Consider the following 18899-nt stretch of genomic DNA (forward strand, 5'->3'; position numbering starts at 1 on the left):
TAATGCCTGGGTTGAGCCACAAATAAGTAGAACGGCTTCATTTCAGAGGTCTTCCGAGCAAGGGTGACCACGTCACTGAATATCAAACTGGAAGGAGCGAGTCCGGTGAACGTGGTCGCACGGATATTGTCGACCTAAATTTGGCTGTCTCATGTCACCGCCGTGAAAAAGAAAATGAAGAAACCGATCATCATATTGGTTCTTGGTCATCACCACCATTCTCCTCGTCGTCGTCTTCCTCATCGAGGTCATCTAACGGGAACGTCAGAATAGCAGCTATTCCACCTAAACCCTCTAATCTCTTCCCGCTTTCATGGTCGCTGCTAAGAACCCTGGCCTCGCCTCCTTCTTCCTTGACTTTGTCAACTAAAGTAACCCATCGTTTGCGGGTACCGATTTCTTGACTGCGGAACAGAGCATTGCTGATGAGTAAGACTCCACCTCCACGGCCAACGGCACCCTTCTCAACCGCTTGTTCGACTTCACTCGGTCCATACCACGCTCTTCCATCATCCTTGCGCAGCAAAGCCATGAAGTCATCCATGAACCGAGTCTCCTTGGAGTATTTGGTGTCCTTCAGTTTCGCCAGTACTTCGGGACTTTTCAGGACTTCGTTCAAGCTGTGCAGATGTCCAGAGCTTGAATGGACCACAACAAAATTGCTTTTGTTTGCTAGCACTGCCTTTTCCGCTTTCCTCGTTGCCTCGTCAATGATATACTTCTGAAATCCGGCCGCTGTGAATCCAGGGCTAGCTAGTAACAAAGGTCTTGGTTGCGTAATGTCGACATGGCGCTTCAATGTCTCTAGTACTGTTTCGTAGAATTTCATCATTCCTTTGTCATGTTCGCCAGCTCTGCCTGATCTTTTCCTTGGTATTCCAGTTTCAACGCGCTGCTTTAAGATTGTTTGGTGCTCCGTGATGAGACATATGTTTGCCATACCCTCTTGCATAACCACAGCTGGCACAGTCCCCTCTTTATCTTGCTTTACTGCTTCTCTGACCACATCCAAGGCGACCGAGTCCCATCCTTCGCTCTTCTCGAGAGTGAAGTTGCGCTGCAATTCAAGATCCAGGGTATGAAATGCGCCGACCTTCACCCACTTGTTCTCTTCTGCCACTTGCCCACTAACATGTAGTTGTCCGGCCTGGGGATCAAAGTCAAAGGACGTGACTCGAATAAGTAGCGTGATGTGGACTCTTGTCGAAGAAGTGCTGCCAGTAGCGGACTCTGTGGTCACTCGACGAATAGCACTTGCGCGAAGAAGATCGGTGGGCGCGATGAGATTATACGCATGCCACTATTTTTAGTTTCGTTAGCAATGGAAGACAGCTTCGAGGGCGAGGGGATTACCATGTCCTCTGGCTCTTCAGGGAACAGTGTAATAGTCCCAGAGCCATCACGCTCAATGTTCTGTTTGATGAGCCGCATATCGTCGTGCTTAGATGTCCAACTTTATCCTGACGGACAGAAGCGTTCCAGAGTTTGGGGAAGACTGTGAAGCTTGCTGGTACCTGAGCGAGGCTGCTCTGGGATATTTTTGTTGTTATTCATGAGCAGCAGGCTACGCCAAGATTTCAACGAGCTTGGTGGCGGGGTAATTGGAGGGGCAAAGTCGTGAAGAAACCGAGAAATACATCTGGGAGCTTAAGTTGTAAAAGACTAAATATATCTGCTGCAAAATACATCGAAGTGAATACAGAGTAATTTTGCATTCACATCACAGGAACTGTTCAAAAGAAAGCAATGCGCTTGATGAAGCATTGCCCAATCACATGATGTACTAGCTCACATGAGGTCACCAGCTAGGTACCCAGGGCATCCTCTTCGTCAAGGCATATGTGCATATGTGCTTCGGAGTTTGCAAAATTTCGTCACACTATAACCTATGTCAAGGTTACAACTGATTCAGCAACATCTGGCGAATGCGAGATCAATTTCGGGGTTAAGGTACGCTGCGGGGAATTTACCCCAAGTTCCCTTGATTTCAAATCCTAACCCCAGATGTAAAATCTTAATATTTCCATCCTCAATTCCAGCTCTACCTACTTTCTGTTTATCTCCAATCCCACTGATCAGTTATCGACTTAAAGTAAAACAATGGCGGCCATTACATAACTCCAAGCAGCGAATGAATTCGGGGTTTGACATTCCTACTCTGGGATATGGCGTATGTAAAATCAGTAGCCCTCGGTGCCAACCATCTCTAACAGCTATACAGGTATACAAAGTGCAAGTAAAACATATTGGCAGTCACTTTGACTTTTCACTGATTCCAGCCAAAGTCCAGCAGAAATTTGCGGTGAAGTAGTAACACAGGCATTGAAAGCTGGGTATCGTCATGTTTGAGACTCCTCCCCGAACTAGCTTTCATGATATGACTGATACTACCAGGTTGACTGTGCTGCCATGTACCGCAATGAGAAACCAGCTGGGAAAGCCATTCTGGACTCTGGCATCCCTCGCGAAGAAGTGTTCTACACCAGCAAAGTTTACCAGCCAGCTCTGACTTATGTAAGTCTAGCTTCTTGCTTTGCGTGTCCATGTGCCTAGTCTTTTTACCCCAGCGTTGATGCCTCAAGGATTGTCTCATTCCCAATTTAGGCAGGCGTGAAAGCCCAAGTAGAGTTGAGCTTGAAAGAGTGCGGCCTCGGCTACATTGATCTCATGTTACTTCATGCCCCATATGGTGGACGGGAGGGTCGGAAGGCTGCTTGGAAAGCACTTGTCGAGTCCGTTGAAGAGGGAAAAGTCCGCAGCATCGGTGTCAGCAATTACGGAGTGGAGCACCTGGACGAGATGGAGGAGTATATGAAGGAACTCGAAGAAGAAGGTGGCAAAGGAAAGGGTGGCGTGATTAGCGTTGGCCAGTGGGAGATCCATCCGTGGATTCCTCGATCAGACATTGTTGGTATGCATCTTCCATGAGCTGGAAAGCGCCGCCTTTTGAGCTTGAAAACCAAGCATAACTAACTTCTATGTCCACTAGAATGGTGTAAGAAGCGAGATATCATTGTAGAAGCCTACTCACCTCTTGCCCGCGGACAAAGACTCGATGACAAGGATCTTCAGCCCCTGACGCAGAAGCATGGAAAGAGTGCTGCTCAGATTCTCGTCCGATGGAGTTTGCAGCACGGCTTTGTGCCACTTCCGAAGAGTGAGACCTCAAATCGGATCATCCAAAATGCTGCAGTCTATGATTTCGAGTTGACTGAGGAGGATCTTAATAGCCTTACTTTCGAAAGCTACAGTCCAAGCGGCTGGGATCCAACTGTTGCGACGTTGGATAGATAGAGCCACATTTTGCTTATTCTCGGTTGACAACGACGTAAATATAGTCTGTTGGCGGTATAGTCCAATCATTCCACTGTGGAGTATTTCCAGCCATGAATGGTACTTGATAGATGAAGTCCTTGATTATCCGCACTTGGCAGAACAGGGTACGGGAACTGAGTGAATAGCTGATAGCTGATAGTGGAGGGGTTGTGTTTGCCTTGAAAGAGTTCTTGCCAAGCACAGTAAAATGCCTGTAGTCCCGCCTTTGAAAGTCGAGACCATTTCTTTTGTTCGGAAATGATCCATCTTATGCAATTGGTATCATGGCAACGGAATATTCAAGTTTGGGAATATCGAGGGTGAAGAATTGAACTTCTTGCCGATTGTCAATATTTATGCCCCACATCACACCACCTCGCGTCTTCCACGCGTCGCGTCCCGAGGTCAACTTCAAAAACCACCGCGGGTGACTGCGTCTTATCCATACGTACCTACCCCGCCTTCAGCCCTGACAACAGATCCACTGCCAGAAGTGTGAGCAAGACCATTAAAGCACCGCAGTCACGAGAAACAGTACAAAAATCGCCGGAGAGGGAGAAAAGAGCTTCTGCAGATCTCAAGGATGTGGCAGAATGACAGGTGGTCAACGAACCTTTACACACATCCCCACTTCGCTGGTGAGATCAAATGGCCAACAACGGCCCATGACCAGTAAGGCCGCAAAGAAGGCATACCAGCAGGCCAACCGAGGACCGAAAATATCGAGAGCTGAGCAGCACAGGCGCGACAAGGCAGAGTTGGAGCAGCAGAAAAGGGAGTACGAGAGGGAGAAGGCAGCTGAAAGGGCTAAGGCGGCAAGAGAGAAGAAAGCTGCCAAAGCAGCTGCTGAGAAGGAAGCACGGAAGAAGCAAGGAATTCCAGAGCCCAGCAAATTTGTTCGCGCAAGCCAGCCTACGATATCGAGGTTCGTAAGGACCAATAGCTCCAATAAGCGAACATGGCAGCAGATGGAGAGTGTGGCGGAAGACTCGGACAAGACAATATCAGACGCAGAAAAGGATCATGATAGACCACCTGCAAAGCGACGAGTGGTCGATGAAGGTTCTGATAATGAATTTGTCGACTTTCCATCCCTGTCACAGTCAGATCTGCTAGAGCAGACTTACACTTCCATGCTGTCGACTAAGAATGGATATTCTGCTAGAAGGCCAGCAAAGGAGCAGCGTCCATCTTCACGACCTCGTCACCGCGAGGCTTCGCAAGAGCTACCCGTCATGAAAGATGCCGATGAACACGCGATTTTGAATACCCAAGCACTCGATGTGATGGCGACCACACAGCTCCTTTCGGACCTGGCTGAAGCTGTCGCCAAGTCCGATTCACTTGAGCCACCTTCGCAAGCTGTCGAAGGGAGAAGAGAAGTAATTCCAAAGCCTTCAGCATCTCCGAGGCGGTCTGGAAGAGTAGCAGAAAGAGACGACAAGGGAACTGGAGTCTCAACAGGTGGAAAGTGTGATACTGTACCTGTCGTAGAGATTCCGTACAAGTTACTAGGGGCTATTCAATCGCAATCTGAACACGCATTCAGCGATAGTCAGCATGAGGCGCGGGATTCTCTAAACCTGGCGACAGTTGCAAGCCGGCGTGTTAATATGCCGCCGCCTCGTCTTCCCATGAAAGCAGTGGCAGCTACAAAATCGATTTCTACCACTCAAAGACCGTCTATTCCGCCACTGAAGCAATCCCCAAGCCATGGTTCCAAACCATTGCCGACCGTTCCCCCGTCTTCCACTCAAGCTTTCCTTGAAAATCATATGGATGACTTCTTCCCAAGTCCAACCCAAGCAGTGCGAGAACTTCTCGAAGGTGTCGACGATATACCAACTAACACACAGATCGCCAGAGAGCTCAGTCCAAAGAAAGCTGAGAAGGGTCTCTTTGAGAACATGTTCTGTACACAAGATATGATCATGTCTTCAGATGACCTGGTCGAGATAGTTTCACAGGATGGCTCTTTACCCAAGCCTCTCGTTGAAGCTACACCAATGCCTCATACTCGCGAGGAGAGCATGGAGGTCGGCAGGACAAATGCTCTGAAAAACACAGAGAATGGCAGCCCTGCCGACATATATTGCTCACAAGATCTGCTCATGTCCCCAGAAAACCTGCCCGAGGCCATATCACCCCAGCCCAGCCCTTTCAACCCCCTTGTTGAAGTTGCATCCAATGACCTCAATCGTCGGGGTAGAACATACATCATCAGAGAAACCAGCGCCGAGAAGACGATAACTAACGACATTGATAGCTTTTTCGGTACACAAGATCTCATACTATCACCTGAGGACCTGGAAGAGATATGCTCACCCGTCCGCGAACCTTCTCTAGCCAGAGTGAAGCCAATGTCTCCAGATAAACGAGCAAATCCACCGCCACAGCCAGCCTGTCGGCAGAAACAACGTTTCTTTCAGGAGAAAGAAGAGGACTTGTACCACGCGGCCCTTCATGAAAGCAAGACTACCTCTGCGCAAGGTACCAATAAAGCAAAGAACGATCCAGCATCATGTGGTCGGAATCAGTCTGATTCGACCGACTATGGAGAATTCGACTTCGACTTACCAGAGCTGTTTAAGGAGAGAGAAGATGAAGAGCTTGAGGCTGCTATTCGTGAAAGCAAAATCACTGCAGAATTAGAAGCGAAACGATTGGCTTTGGCGGGGATGCCAGGCCTCAATAGGATCCAGTCAAATTCGACTGATTATGGTGATTTTGACCTGCCTCGCCTCTTCGATGAGCAGGAAGAAGACAGGCAGAATATTCGAGCTGGATCGGAGACAACACTACGGAAAAAAGTAGATGCCCCAACGACGAGTGGGGAGAAGGCGAAACCTCGACGCTTCTTTGAAGAGAAATACGAAGACCAAGTTCATGCCGCTATCCATGAGAGTAGAATGCTAGCAGCAAAGACAATCCCACTGAAACAAACGGTGGGAGTGGGCTCCGAGAAGCCTAAAAGGACACTTAAAAGAGTTCGGTCTACGGCGACAGATTATGGAGATGATGATTTTATGGGCTGCTCTCAGGAGCTCATAAATCTGTGTTGATGAACGAGGCAAATCCTTACCTTTGTTATTGAGTGTTGGGTATTGCTTATGGGGTTGGTTGGGACTGGTGTAGGTCTGCCACCAGGATCGATCGTACGGCAGCATTGGGAGGATAGGAAATGAGAGACGGAGGCATAGGATCGATATCTTGGCTGGCAGCATTTAGTTATTACGTTTTCAGGGTTTGGGCATTGGTTGGAGGCTTGCATATTCCTAGGACTGACTGCCTTTTTAGGAAAGGCAGGATTGGTGTCAGGATACATTTCACGCATAGCATATGTAGGAAAGGAATGATACCCATAGCATTTTCAGTCGTGAAATACTTAAGTTTAAATCATCTCAAGTTTCAGGTTCATATCAACAGCGAGACGAGATGCACAGAGACTCAGTATCACTAGGAGCAGGAAATATTCATATCAATTCTTTCTTTCTTCCATTGAATGTTAAGTCCGTAAGGGGGATCGGTCTCGGGGGTATGCTAACTAAACTATCTAAAACCAAAAATCACGGTAATTCCAACCACGGCAGTGAATCTACATCAGAAGACATGCAATCTACTACATGTGGACCCTTTTCCTTCAGATCAAACCATTTCTGGCCTCTATGCATTATCGTCAAAGTCATCAGTCATATGAGAAAGTTCTCTATCCTTGAAGGGCGGCCACTAAAGCCGGGTTTGATTGGACAATGCTTGGGTTCTTCTCAGCGATGAACTTGACGGTAGCGATGACCTTGGCACGAGTCTCGTCCTCAAGTTGCTCAGCTGGCTCGCCGAGAACGGCTGCGAAGATGGGGATAAGTTGTGGGGTGAGAGAGATGACAGCTGCGTTCTGGTGTTGGTCTGTGTCATAGGTCAGCAAATGAGACTGATATCTGGCTAGTATTTTGGGAGACTTACACAATCCGGCAATGCAGGTGAAGATAGGCTCGTTCTCTTCATAGTCTTCCTTCAAAGGAAGGAGGTCAACGAGAACTGGTAGGATATCGTCAATAGGGACCTTGTCTGGGTGAGCCATGATCATGCGGGTAACACATCCACAGGCATTATCCAAAGTTCGGGCACGCTGGGTTTGGAGGAGAGGCTCGAGCTTGCTCAAGATGGTGTTGTAGCTTGGGAGATAGGCGGCAGAGTCGGTGGAGTGGAAGATCAGCAATCCAATGGCATACGCGGCATTGGACTTGGTCTCGGGGTCCTCATCTGTCAACTTGTGGATGAGAAGCTTGAGAAGAGGTGCGGTGAATGGTGTGACACCAGCACCCATGTGTCTTGTGCATTCGGCAATGACACCGACAGCTGTAGATCGCTCATAGTTGGTCGTGGAAGAAGCAAACTTAGTAATTGCCTTCTGGTAGACCTTGAAGATCTCACCAAACTGCGATCCAAGAGCCTTTGCTATGCCGATAATCACGTCCAGTGCGGTGTCAATGACAAGCCAATCATACTCTGAGGACTCCTCTTCATCCAACTCATCATGGTCGTCTTCATCGCCCATGTCGTTCTGGCAAGGATGTGACTTGGTGAGAATGGATGCAACAGTGGATGTCATGCGCTCGGTGAATTTGTCCTGGGTCAGGATAGCAGGTCCACAAAGCTTCAAGGATGCGGAGACGTTGCGGTTGATGTCTGTGACAACAGCCCTATTGAAACGTAGTCAGCAGATGAAGCCTATAGTCATCAAACAAGGAGCATTTTGGTTTCCAATCAGAATATAGATACGCGTTCGCAGCATTCGCAACTTGTGCGTCTGAGTGAGCTGGGTATAACGTCATGTGACTCATCATTTAGAAGGGTGTGGATATGAAGACTTTCATGGAATGAATGAGCTTACCGGTCAACTTCATCGTCCCAAACGGACATTGTGGCAACAGTGACGACTTCACCAAGCTTAAGAAGCTCCTCAGAAGGTTGCTCCTTAAGGGGTAGTCCTGGCGTCCACTTCTTGCCGGTGTGATCTTCCATCAAAGCCCAAAGGCATGCGTATGCGCGCCACAGAGTGCCGATGGCTGCCTTTCGTACGCCCTCGTAGGAGTGCTCCACCAGGACGACAATAGTCTCAATCGCCTTCTCAAAGTATGGCATGAAGTTCTTGCGGGTGTTTGTCAAGACATCTCCCAAAACTTCGATCGCAACTTCCTTCTCCAAGGCAACTGCAGTGACAGCTGTAAGGTCATCCCAATCCTCGTCCTCATCGTCATCATCTTCCATGTTGTCGAGGTCATCTATCTCAGGCTTGCTCTCTGGGGTGACGAGCTTGACCTTCTTTCCGGCGATGACAACTTCATCCCCGAGTAATTCCCGTGCCTCCTCGCCTATCTCAAAATCGAGATCAGACTCCTCTTGGTTAAGCGAAGTCATCAGAGCGCCGACCACACCCTCAAGGAATGGTGTAAACTCCTCCTTGTAGACTTTGGCCAAGGTACTCCACAGAATGTAGCTAGTCTCTCTCAGTCTTGGATGGCCAAGGTTCAAGCCCTCCTCGCTGGCTTGCATCAGGGGCTGAACGTATTTCTGGAACGCGACAGGGCCAACTGCTTCAGCCATGCTTCCCATGGAATCGGTGACAATGCCTCGGAGATCAAGCTCTTCAGTGCTGTCCTTGATCGTGACATATTGAGACATTGCGTCCATGGTACCCTCGAAATAGGGCATGAAGGCATCCATGGCAGAGCCAGCGATAGATCCAATTGCACCAGCAGCACTTGCTTTGACATTGAGATCCTCGTGACCAAGTAATTGGACGAGACGGGGGACAAGCTCTGGGACATATGACGCCACGATTGCCTTATCGACGCCATCAGTGACAGAATCCAAAGCACTGCATGCTGCCTTCAAAATATCGAGATTTTTCTCCTTTTCGGCCTCACTGGATGCCTGAACAGTGGCGGCATCAAGGTTCTTAAGTAAAGCTGGAATGAGCTCAGCATGGTGCTTGCAAAGCTCTTCGGCAAGGTCATCGGCCAATCTGGCAACACCATTGAGGGCAGCGCCTCTAACACCAATGACTGGGTCGTTAAGCAGCTTCAAAACTATTGGCATCAAGCCATCGAGTTGTGTTGCGATAAAATCTGGGGCTCCTTCGACACACATTCCCAGGGACAGGATACCAGCTTGACGATACTTCGGCTGTTCGCTGTTGACATACTGTGGTAGGGCTGACAGAAGAGGAACAATGACCTGGCGAGGGGGAAGACTGGTCGCAAGAAGATCCAAAAGACCAAGCGCTGTCTTGTGAGGAGTGACATCGTCCTCGTCCTCCTCGTCGTCGATCTCAGTGGCAATTTGCATGGCCTTGAGAGTCAAGTTCTCTCCCATGTCTTTGATGCCCTGGATCTTCATCTTTCTGTATCTTGCGCACTGCATCAAGAAAGACAGAGCTTGTGTCCGGGACTCATCCTGGATAGATGCATCGGCGGCCAAGTCGATCATGAAAGTCAAGAGGTCCTTGAAATGCTTGTTCAACAATGCAGATTCACATCCTAGGAGTGTTTGGAAGACCTCAAAAGCCTGCATAACGCGATCCTCGTTCTCCTCATCAACAGCACCCTTCAGCACAGCCACCATGGCAGGGAAGATCTCCGTGAATCGGGCAAGGTTTTCCGGGTCCTCTTCAGGCTGAATCAACATAGCTACTCTGCTAAGGCAGAGCAACGTATTGATGCGAACATCTGGGCTCTCAGGATCCTTGATGGTGTTGGATAACAGGGAGAAAAGACCAGGCAGCTTGTCTTCGAAGACGTCTCCTGCGGTCTCAAGCAAGGAAAATAGAGTGTAGATCCCGACTTCGCGGTGAGAAACTTTAGGAGATGTGGAGGCTTGGAAAAGATTGTTGGGGAGCGAGGCCCACTCTCCATCTTCCAAATCGATGGCGGCGATGGAGGCGATAACACGCGCCGCAGAGTGTCGAACGAGAGGCTTGGTCTCGTTCAGTGTTCTTTCGAAAAGTTTTTCGCGAATCGCTGGCTTCTGCTCGTTCGGAAGGGCAACCCAGTGTTTTGAAACCAGACGGAGTGCCTCAACAGCGGCTTGTTGGCGGATTTCAGGGGCTTCGTTGGTGGTAAGGATATGGAGCAGCCATAGGAGGGACTGCGGCTGAGTATAGTAGTTTTTTCGAAGCTCGGTGGTGGCCGCCTTGACTGTGTCGGTGTCCGCTGGAAACTGTTAGCAGATTGTTGGCGGGGTCGAGGACATGAAAACATACGGGTTTGGATGCCCTTCAAGAGCTCGAGGAACTTTTGCTGGTCCATTTTTTGTGTGATAAGTATTCTTTACAGAACACGATGACCTTTGGAAACAGAAGTGTCTTGGTTCTCAAGACATCAGTGTTTATGGAAGAGGATGGCTGCTTGTGCGAAGAGAAAAATATAATTTCAGTGGATCTTCGCGCTAAGCCCCTCCTAGTGGGTCTCCCAATCTCTCAGCCTTGCCTATCCTCACGTGATGTCAACAACTGAATAACCCAGTCTGAGAGCTAAAGCTTAAAATGAATATGCAGTTTCAAACTCATCTGAGTGTCGTTGTTGTTGATTTACTATTTCCCAGGTAGAAGCTCCAGTATGTATCAATCATCTAAAGCTGGATGATAGCTTGAGCTTTTGTCGTGTCATGTTTTGCTTCCTTGCTGTCTTGCGTTGTTTCATTCTTGTTGCCCTGCTTAATTTACATGTCTTGTTGATCAAATTGGAAGGGAAAGCACCAGAATAAACTTGTACAAAGACGTACTGTATCAGCCTTTTCATCCTCGAAGTTGTCCAAAATTAGACAGAGAACAGTCACAAGGAGGGCGGAGTTTAGTGGCTTGCTAGCCTAACGTAGCTGACTTTCTCGAGGCTGAGCAGGCTCCAGCTCGACCACATTCCTCCCATATCAATTCGAACATTATCCTTTCCTCAGTCCTAAAACAGCGTACTGCAAGTTATTTTTGTGGTAATTCTTTAAATACTCAACACCCTTTCAACACTACGTTCTACAGCTTTTGGTAGTCCCTTCCTTATTAGCATCGCTCGTCCACAACCCAGCCTCGTCTTGAACAATCCTCATGATCAGAATGGGACTCTTGGATTTACACTGGAAAGGCAAATCTAAAGCCGCTCCATCCTCCACAACCAACAGCATTACTAGTATCTTCACGCGAACACAACAGCCAACTCCCACAGCCCTGGAACGTGTACAAACAACTTACCTGAGCATCCCCCAAGCTTCAACTTCAGGTTCTAGCTCCAGGTCCAGATACCCACAGCCGGAATACTCTGAGCCCGAGACTATCAAGACCCATTGGAAATCACATCGAGACGAGAAACTCATGTACAGAAGCATGAGATGTGAACACCAAATCAGCTGTGGCTTGAATACCTCTGAGTGCTGTGCTTGTCTTGACCGGAGACCATTGAAGAGAGATTACTTCATCTATAAAGATGGGAGGGGTCTGGTGGCTGAGGGGCCGAGGTGGGTAGATTACTGCCCTGGATGCAAAGGTTGGTTTTGCGTTTCTCTTGCTGCTACTATACTGTTTTGCTTCATCTTCTTTCTAGCATCTCGCCCGTTCTCCATTGCAAGGCGACGTCTGTTTTGGAACCTCACGTTATCTATCTAATCATCCCCTACCTCAAGCTAACACCACTACAGCATACTGGGCCAAACGACAAGGGAAAGGTATCCCTGATCCCTCGTCTCCAAGCAAAGCGAGTGCTGGGGAAAGTTCCAGGGCTGTAGTCCCATCTTCAAGCTCAAGAAGCGAAACTACCCGTCGCATACCAGAGCAGCAGCAACAACCACAGTCGCAAGGAGAGTTGAACGATCCACCACCGCCGTACTCATCTGCCTTGTCAGATGGATGGGAAATCCTGCCAAGGTACCAAGAAGCGGATCAGGAATATGGTCACCAAACTTGAGCACTGGAGGTTATTGTGAGTCAGACGGGAAGGATTGAGTCGTTAACCTTGACGTGGATTGGTTAGTGCGGACTAGCACGTTAAAGACGCGGTACCCCACAATTTGTTTTCGAGCGTCTTAATACCAATTTGTGTCTTACTCAATAATGGCTATGAGACGATTTGTATGTAGCTCGCCCATGTGACAGAATTGGACGAGTCCCCCACTTAACAGTAAGCCGGGCTTGGACTCGGGCCGGACCGCAAATCTTACCCAGTGTACATTATGTACCCCATAGATCTCACTCCTGCATCTCTCTAATCCACTCGTCTTCTCAAAACTCAAAACGAAATACCCTGAGCAATCCTAGCATCCGGCATCACCTTCAAGTCACTCATCCATAAACAACCATACCCTACAAGCCCACAAAAATGTCAACACCACCCGAATGGTACAAAGACAATTTCCTCTTCTCCACCAACCCAGTCCTTATCCAACCAGCAGCTGTCAACGCAGCTTTCGCTACAGATTACGTGCATTGGGCTAAACCCATGGAAGAGGCTCTGTTGCAGAAGATGTTGGATAACAGTCTCTGTTTCGGTGTCTACGAGTTGCCGAAGACGTCAGCTGAGATTGCAGGTCCGTCACCACTTAAACTTAGTTTTGAATAACCAATCTCTATTTTATCTTCTTGACAGAGAATATAGAAAACTACAGGATGTATCAACTGACGACGAACCCCAGGCCGTTCCCAACCCCCACAAATCGGCCTTGCCCGCTTAATCACCGATCACGTTTCCTTCGCGTATCTCACAGACGTGTATATTCTCGCCCCTTACCAAGGTCGCGGCCTCGGCAAATTCCTCATTAAATGTATAGACGAGGTTCTGGACAGCTGGCCGCAGTTCCGACGAGCGCTCTTACTGGCGGATAGCAAAGAGACGAAATTCTATGAGCAGATGTTGCGGATGCATGAGTTTGATCAGGGTGGGAATGGGTTTACGATGATGACAAGGAAGGGCGCGGGGAGTGTGGTCCCTGTTTAGAGCTAAGGTATGGGAGTAGAGTGTTGTGAGAAAACGAGCTCGCTTACTTCGCTCTGGTGTTGTGGTTATTTTGAATGGGGAACCACCTGCGTGTTTTGAATTCGTCTCGTTCTGGATGTGCATTTCGTTGGTGGCATAGCTTTCTCGTATTGGTGATGCTTGACAAAAGAAGGAAATGTTAAGAAGTCTTGCACATCATACCGCTACCGAGTTCATGGTTGGGGAGTTTGTGTGATGTCAAAGCATTCAAATAGAGGGCCTCGCTAATTTCAAGCAACTTATCCGATGCCCTTTCACATGTCCTCAAACTCGATAGAGTATTACCAGCTAATCTGATAGAATGCGGGGTGCTTATTAGGCGCTCACAGCGCAGTCGGCATTCCCATAGGGCCATTACCATTGGCTGGCCCAATGGCCAGGTCTTATCGAGAAAAAGCCTCATTGTCAACACCCGAACCTCACGGAAACAACGAAAATCCGGAACAAATCATGAAGGTTCGTAGGATTGACGACGTGGCTCTGCTATCAATCCTATCTTGTGATCAATGAGTGGCTCAAAAAGTATGACGCTATTGGAACATGATTCCCGTGCTTGACAGAGCATTGCTCAAGTCTAGGCTTGTAAACAAGTTTGCTGTCTGAGCTGAAAAGACCTCAATGGCACTTCTTGGATTTAAGGCTGTGAGACATGATCATCCTTTGTATGCATGCTCAAGAATATAAGATAAGGAATTGACGAACAGGAATGATGATGACAGGATCGTATGGTTTGGTGGGATATTATCTGACGCAATTGAAAGACAGCCTGGGCCAGGTTCTGTCACCTCTGGATGCATCCGATGTTCCGAGGGTGAAGTTTGATTTGAAGGAAACATGAAGTGAAGGCAGCAGCAAAGGACGATAATTCAGGGCAAATAGGAGGTAAATTACATATGGAAGAAATGACAGGCGTGGACATAGTAAATTCAATATTGACATGCAAGGCATGCATTATAAGTACAGGAATATTGATGCGAGATAGTGGTTCAAATGTCCACTTCATTCTCGCTCCATCGCACCGAAACTTTCCAGGAAAAGCACACAAGCTGGAACGCTAGGGCAAGGGTTACGTACAGTACTGCCAGAAAACACCAATTCCAAATCATGCACCGTACTGGAGCACGATAAGCTGGAAGTGTGAAGTTACTTCGCCATCCTTATATATCGGGTCAATCCGGGTCCTCTCAGACGGAACAACCCCGCGCTGCAATGCCGTTTCGGGTGATATCCGAAGGGGTCAAAAGCGAAGCTTTGAAAGAATATCGCAGTTTCGGTCTCTTGAGGAGCGAATGTATCCGAGAGCCGACTGTACTTGGCCTCAGGAAGGACAGGATTTAACTTGCAAATATGTTGCATGCTCGAATCAAGTTCTATGCCTTGGTGTTTTCCGCTTGGCTTCCCCAGGTCGGGAGCTGTTCCAATTTCGAAGCCGTCCCGTCGGAATTGGAAGTTAGAGAGCCCCACATTCCGGACCCCTCCATTGCCCCGCCACAAGCCCAAATCGTGACAGGAGAGTGGTTATGTAATAAGGCAGAATTCTTTGCCGCCAAAGTTTGTCTGAACACCAATCAGAATGGACTATTACTGTACATACTTTCGTTTGCGGTCAGCTTTGCGACAGTTTTGCATCCGGTGACTACCAAATGTCTGGAAATTGGAGAAGCCCAAGCTAGGGTAAAGCCAATCGTCAATACAGTAATGTTGTCCAACGCTGGTGATGCATCACGGAAAAATACAAGACCGCGGGCAATCATGCCCGAAGAGGGGGGACAATTACAGTAAGGTACATGTCATGTACATGTACCGCAGCCGTACGAACATACTCGTACCTACCGCTCGACCGGTAGGACCAACAGCAGTTGCTTCCAACCATGCCAGGGGGAGGGGGGTTCTAGACCAGAGTTGGCCTTGGCGTCCCAAGCCGAAGGCTGAGCCTGAGCCTGAGCCTGAGCCTAAGCCCAAGCCTGCCTTGTGCCGAGCTGCGGGGAAGGACCAACTCGGGGCGCCCCCTCGTGTGCAGGAAGCCTCGAAGGCTCCTGTGCTCCTTCTGTATGCAGCCTGTGGCAAGGGTTCGGCTGAGATGCACAAGACAAGGAAGGGAAGATCGAATTTGCATGAGCCATGAACCCCCAAGACTCCGTGACGGTCCCAACTCCCGAGTCTCGAGTGGTCTCCATCATTTTCATCCCACCACTGCTGTCGCTGTAGACATTCCCCACAGATCGCCCGAGTTCGTGCCATAAGCCTACCTTATTTGTTCGAGAGTGACGTTGAAGAGCCTCAAGATTGCGATCCGATCTATTTAGGAAGCCGTCCGTTGACGCTGGATAAAGTCGTCGGCGGCAGTGGTGGTCAAGCAAGCAGAGCAGCGCATGTGAAGGGGCAGGGCTGCCGATGAGCACATCCGGCCACAACCTCATGCCTGCTTGCCAATTGTGCGGAGGTCTTCACGATCGCCGTGATCAAGCAGAGGGAGTTCGTGAAACAGCTGCATCTTCCGTGTCCACCCGACCTTCCAACTCAGCTCGCCCGTGTTGTTTTCGGTCGAGACCCAGTTGACAAGGACGACGAGGATGGCTCGCGTTCGTGATTCGCTCAGACTCCTCCACCTCGGGTCCTTAACCCCCAGAGTCAATCTTCCCCACCACTTCCACCACTGCCTGCTATCATCAACCCGTAGCAACAGCCAGACCAGTGCCCGCAAGACCCGCAATCACAGCCGGACCTTCAAAATGTCGAAGCCCTCGCCCTACTTAAATAACTCTGCCGACCCCATCGAGAGAACTTCCTCTCCCTATCCAGATCCCCGCGAACTTGGCCCCAAATCCAAAATCCTCGCAACCCGCACTGGCAACTATCACAGCACCAGCTTAAGAAACATGGTTACTATCAATACTGTCAATAAGACGGCTCTTCACCCCGGTGGAGTACAGTACGTCAAAGCCTCTCTCCAAGCGCCCTCGCTGCCATTGCTACAGCTGGCGTCCTACACAAGACAAAGTACTAACCCCTCAATAGGCCTGTCAAGGAGCATACAGAGCTGGAAGAAGAGTTGCACGAGAAGGCACATATCGATTATGATCGAGTAGCTATCGTAAGTACCGCCAGGACAAGTCTGTTCCAGAATGAAGTTGTACTAAGTCGTTCCCTCTCCCACAGGTTCCCAACCCGAGTGTCGCTGCCCTTTACGAAGATGCCCTCGTCTACGAAACTGGCTCTGCCATCACATCTACCGGTGCCCTCACAGCATATTCAGGAGCAAAGACTGGTCGATCACCCCTAGACAAACGAATTGTCAAGGAGCCCAGCTCAGAAAATGAGATCTGGTGGGGGTGAGCACACACAATCGTTTCAATTGCTATGCACGAATACTGACTGTTATAGACCTGTTAACAAGGCAATGACACCTGACGTAAGTTTGTATTTTACAAAAGGTCTATTACTTCAACAAATCTTTCCCGACGAGCTGTCTGTCGTCGCTCCAATTTCTATGTTCTCAACGACATCAACTGGGATCACATTTCAGCAAACGTCATTATTTCCCCTCCTCTTTACTATTTCTGGCACATACCCGACATCACCATCCTCTACCACTCTCAGACAGACCATATTCTTCAGCTTTCGGGGAGCACCGGAAAAAACACTACAAAAGTTCGGCTGTCGTCCTCAACCCCGCATTTTGTGTCGAGGGGTCTGCTGCACTATTATGTCATAGCACCCCCCACACGTGCAGTCTGGGCACCCCCTTTCACATCACGTGGAAATGGGGGGACTTTATTTTGACGACAGGCTCTGCACACGACCACTCGCTAACTCTGTTTTCATAGGTCTGGAGAATTAACAGAGAACGTGCTATCGATTACCTGAACACTAGAAACCGTATCTATGTTGTCGACGGATTTGCAGGATGGGACAAGAAGTACCAAATCAAAGTCCGAGTTGTCTGCGCCCGTGCCTACCATGCTCTGTTCATGAGGAATATGCTCATCCGACCTGATCGTAAAGATCTTGAGCATTTCCACCCAGACTACACTATCTACAATGCCGGATCCTTCCCAGCGAACAGATATACCGAGGGCATGACCTCTGGTACCTCAGTTGCGATCAACTTCGCAGACAAGGAGATGGTTATTCTGGGTACCGAGTACGCTGGGGAGATGAAGAAGGGAGTTTTCACAGTCCTCTTCTACGAGATGCCTGTCAAGCACAACGTTCTTACTCTGCACTCCTCCGCGAATGAAGGCAAAGATGGAGACGTCACTGTTTTCTTCGGTTTGTCAGGAACTGGAAAAACAACCTTGTCCGCAGACCCCAATCGTGCTTTGATCGGTGACGACGAACACTGCTGGAGTGATCGTGGTGTTTTCAACATTGAGGGTGGTGTAAGTAAATAATCAGGCAGTGTCAGTCTCTTACTAATCATCATCAGTGCTACGCGAAATGTATCGGTCTCTCAGCCGAGAAGGAACCAGATATTTTCGGTGCCATCAAGTTCGGTTCGGTTCTCGAGAACGTTGTTTTCAGCCCCGAGACCCGTCTCGTTGATTATGATGACTCGACTCTTACCGAGAACACTCGTTGCGCATACCCCATCGAATACATCGAGAACGCCAAGATCCCATGTTTGTCAGAAAACCACCCCAGCAACATCATCCTCCTCACTTGCGATGCCCGTGGTGTGTTGCCACCAATCTCGAAACTTAATTCCGCCCAAACTATGTTCCATTTCATCTCCGGTTATACCTCGAAGATGGCTGGTACCGAAGATGGTGTCACTGAGCCACAAGCTACCTTCTCTTCTTGCTTCGCACAACCTTTCCTGGCCCTTCACCCAATGAGATATGCCAAGATGTTGGCTGACAAGATTGAGCACCACAAGGCTAACGCCTGGCTGTTGAACACCGGATGGGTTGGAGCCGGTGCTACCACCGGTGGAAAGCGTTGCCCATTGAAGTACACTCGTGCCATTCTCGACGCGATCCACTCCGGCGAGCTCGCCAAGGTCGAGTACGAGAATTACGAGACCTTCAACCTTGCTGTACCTAAGACTTGCTCCAACGTTCCTTCAGAACTTCTGAACCCAAGCAACGCATGGAGTCAAGGACACGAAAGCTTCAAGCAGGAGGTAACGAAGCTCGGTGGTCTTTTCGTTGAGAACTTCAAGAAGTACTCCGATGAGGCTACAGAGGATGTGATCAAGGCCGGCCCAGCGGTGTAGGTTATGGATATTCCCCCGGTTCGCGGAACGATTGGATTCATCAAACTTTAATAAATTGCATGGCGTCACCCGATGTTGTTTAGCACAAGCAAACAACATAAGAATACAAAAACATTGTAAAACTGATCACTTGTCTACATGCTTGGTTGTGACATGATAATCCGATAGATTAAAACCCGGCTCCATAACGTCCCAGTATATTATTTGCGGCTGAGCGGATATCGGAACCTTTCAATTGGGAATGAAGCATTATTGCTTTTCGTTATGCTCTACTAGATGAATGAAGCTGACCGCATTCGTATATCTTCGTTCTGATTGGGTGGCACCCAGAAGTGGATATGATGAATGAG

The 18899-nt window shown here is 48.9% G+C and overlaps 7 protein-coding genes across 9 annotated transcripts; 5 read left to right on the top strand and 2 right to left on the bottom strand.

Moving 5' to 3' along the window:
• Positions 1-190: 190 nt before the first annotated feature.
• On the bottom strand, positions 191-1431 carry DOM34 (Translation factor pelota; the record flags this gene model as incomplete). The annotated part of the gene is made up of 2 exons (XM_058498897.1): positions 191-1300; positions 1354-1431. The coding sequence occupies 2 exons, from the start codon at positions 1429-1431 to the stop codon at positions 191-193; spliced, it is 1188 nt and encodes a 395-aa protein (XP_058351164.1).
• A 232-nt stretch (positions 1432-1663) lies between these two features.
• On the top strand, positions 1664-3649 carry ONS95_005489 (uncharacterized protein). 3 transcript variants are annotated; one of them, XM_058498898.1, is made up of 7 exons: positions 1664-1950; positions 2094-2170; positions 2222-2232; positions 2286-2343; positions 2395-2514; positions 2605-2911; positions 2990-3649. In XM_058498898.1, the coding sequence occupies exons 2-7, from the start codon at positions 2132-2134 to the stop codon at positions 3292-3294; spliced, it is 840 nt and encodes a 279-aa protein (XP_058351165.1). In that variant the 5' UTR covers positions 1664-1950; positions 2094-2131; the 3' UTR covers positions 3295-3649. The 3 variants fall into 3 exon arrangements, with proteins under 3 accessions (XP_058351165.1, XP_058351167.1, XP_058351166.1); XM_058498900.1 differs by having other exon boundaries at positions 1664-2170; XM_058498899.1 differs by having other exon boundaries at positions 2094-2514.
• A 2-nt stretch (positions 3650-3651) lies between these two features.
• On the top strand, positions 3652-6727 carry ONS95_005490 (uncharacterized protein). The gene has a single exon (XM_058498901.1). It carries the CDS (start codon positions 3909-3911, stop codon positions 6375-6377), a length of 2469 nt encoding a protein of 822 aa, XP_058351168.1. The 5' UTR covers positions 3652-3908; the 3' UTR covers positions 6378-6727.
• A 67-nt stretch (positions 6728-6794) lies between these two features.
• Positions 6795-14937, bottom strand: ONS95_005491 (uncharacterized protein). The gene is made up of 4 exons (XM_058498902.1): positions 10577-14937; positions 8207-10526; positions 7276-8015; positions 6795-7218 (listed from the first exon to the last, which is right to left on the bottom strand). The coding sequence occupies exons 1-4, from the start codon at positions 10620-10622 to the stop codon at positions 7022-7024; spliced, it is 3303 nt and encodes a 1100-aa protein (XP_058351169.1). The 5' UTR covers positions 10623-14937; the 3' UTR covers positions 6795-7021.
• Positions 11423-12266, top strand: ONS95_005492 (uncharacterized protein; the record flags this gene model as incomplete). The annotated part of the gene is made up of 2 exons (XM_058498903.1): positions 11423-11849; positions 12001-12266. 2 exons carry the CDS (start codon positions 11423-11425, stop codon positions 12264-12266), a joined length of 693 nt encoding a protein of 230 aa, XP_058351170.1.
• ONS95_005493 (uncharacterized protein) lies at positions 12678-13292 on the top strand (the record flags this gene model as incomplete). Its single annotated transcript, XM_058498904.1, has 2 exons — positions 12678-12885; positions 12991-13292. The coding sequence occupies 2 exons, from the start codon at positions 12678-12680 to the stop codon at positions 13290-13292; spliced, it is 510 nt and encodes a 169-aa protein (XP_058351171.1).
• A 256-nt stretch (positions 14938-15193) lies between the features above and the next one.
• On the top strand, positions 15194-18799 carry PCK1 (Protein kinase C-like 1). Its single transcript, XM_058498905.1, has 6 exons — positions 15194-16263; positions 16350-16425; positions 16491-16663; positions 16716-16743; positions 17159-17713; positions 17761-18799. Exons 1-6 carry the CDS (start codon positions 15905-15907, stop codon positions 18547-18549), a joined length of 1980 nt encoding a protein of 659 aa, XP_058351172.1. The 5' UTR covers positions 15194-15904; the 3' UTR covers positions 18550-18799.
• The last annotated feature ends 100 nt before the right edge of the window (positions 18800-18899 follow it).

The sequence above is a fragment of the Cadophora gregata genome (assembly GCF_030347475.1).
Source record: "Cadophora gregata isolate MNR1 chromosome Unknown scaffold_16, whole genome shotgun sequence".
NCBI lineage: Eukaryota > Fungi > Ascomycota > Leotiomycetes > Helotiales > Ploettnerulaceae > Cadophora > Cadophora gregata.

What these genes read in the sequence shown, in the direction of transcription:
- ONS95_005491 (XM_058498902.1), bottom strand. Translation starts at nt 10,622, where the DNA reads ATGGACCAGCAAAAGTTCCTCGAGCTCTTGAAGGGCATCCAAACCC. An exon ending in CTTGAAGGGCATCCAAACCC is followed by an intron (nt 10,527 to 10,576) that starts GTATGTTTTCAT and finishes AACAGTTTCCAG; the next exon opens with CGGACACCGACACAGTCAAG. An exon ending in TGGGACGATGAAGTTGACCG is followed by an intron (nt 8,016 to 8,206) that starts GTAAGCTCATTC and finishes ACGTTTCAATAG; the next exon opens with GGCTGTTGTCACAGACATCA.
- ONS95_005489 (XM_058498900.1), top strand. Translation starts at nt 1,889, where the DNA reads ATGTCAAGGTTACAACTGATTCAGCAACATCTGGCGAATGCGAGATCA. An exon ending in TGAAAGCTGGGTATCGTCAT is followed by an intron (nt 2,344 to 2,394) that starts GTTTGAGACTCC and finishes TGATACTACCAG; the next exon opens with GTTGACTGTGCTGCCATGTA. An exon ending in ACCAGCCAGCTCTGACTTAT is followed by an intron (nt 2,515 to 2,604) that starts GTAAGTCTAGCT and finishes TTCCCAATTTAG; the next exon opens with GCAGGCGTGAAAGCCCAAGT.
- PCK1 (XM_058498905.1), top strand. Translation starts at nt 15,905, where the DNA reads ATGGCTCGCGTTCGTGATTCGCTCAGACTCCTCCACCTCGGGTCCTTA. An exon ending in ATTATGATCGAGTAGCTATC is followed by an intron (nt 16,426 to 16,490) that starts GTAAGTACCGCC and finishes CCTCTCCCACAG; the next exon opens with GTTCCCAACCCGAGTGTCGC. An exon ending in TTTTCAACATTGAGGGTGGT is followed by an intron (nt 17,714 to 17,760) that starts GTAAGTAAATAA and finishes AATCATCATCAG; the next exon opens with TGCTACGCGAAATGTATCGG.
- ONS95_005490 (XM_058498901.1), top strand. Translation starts at nt 3,909, where the DNA reads ATGACAGGTGGTCAACGAACCTTTACACACATCCCCACTTCGCTGGTG.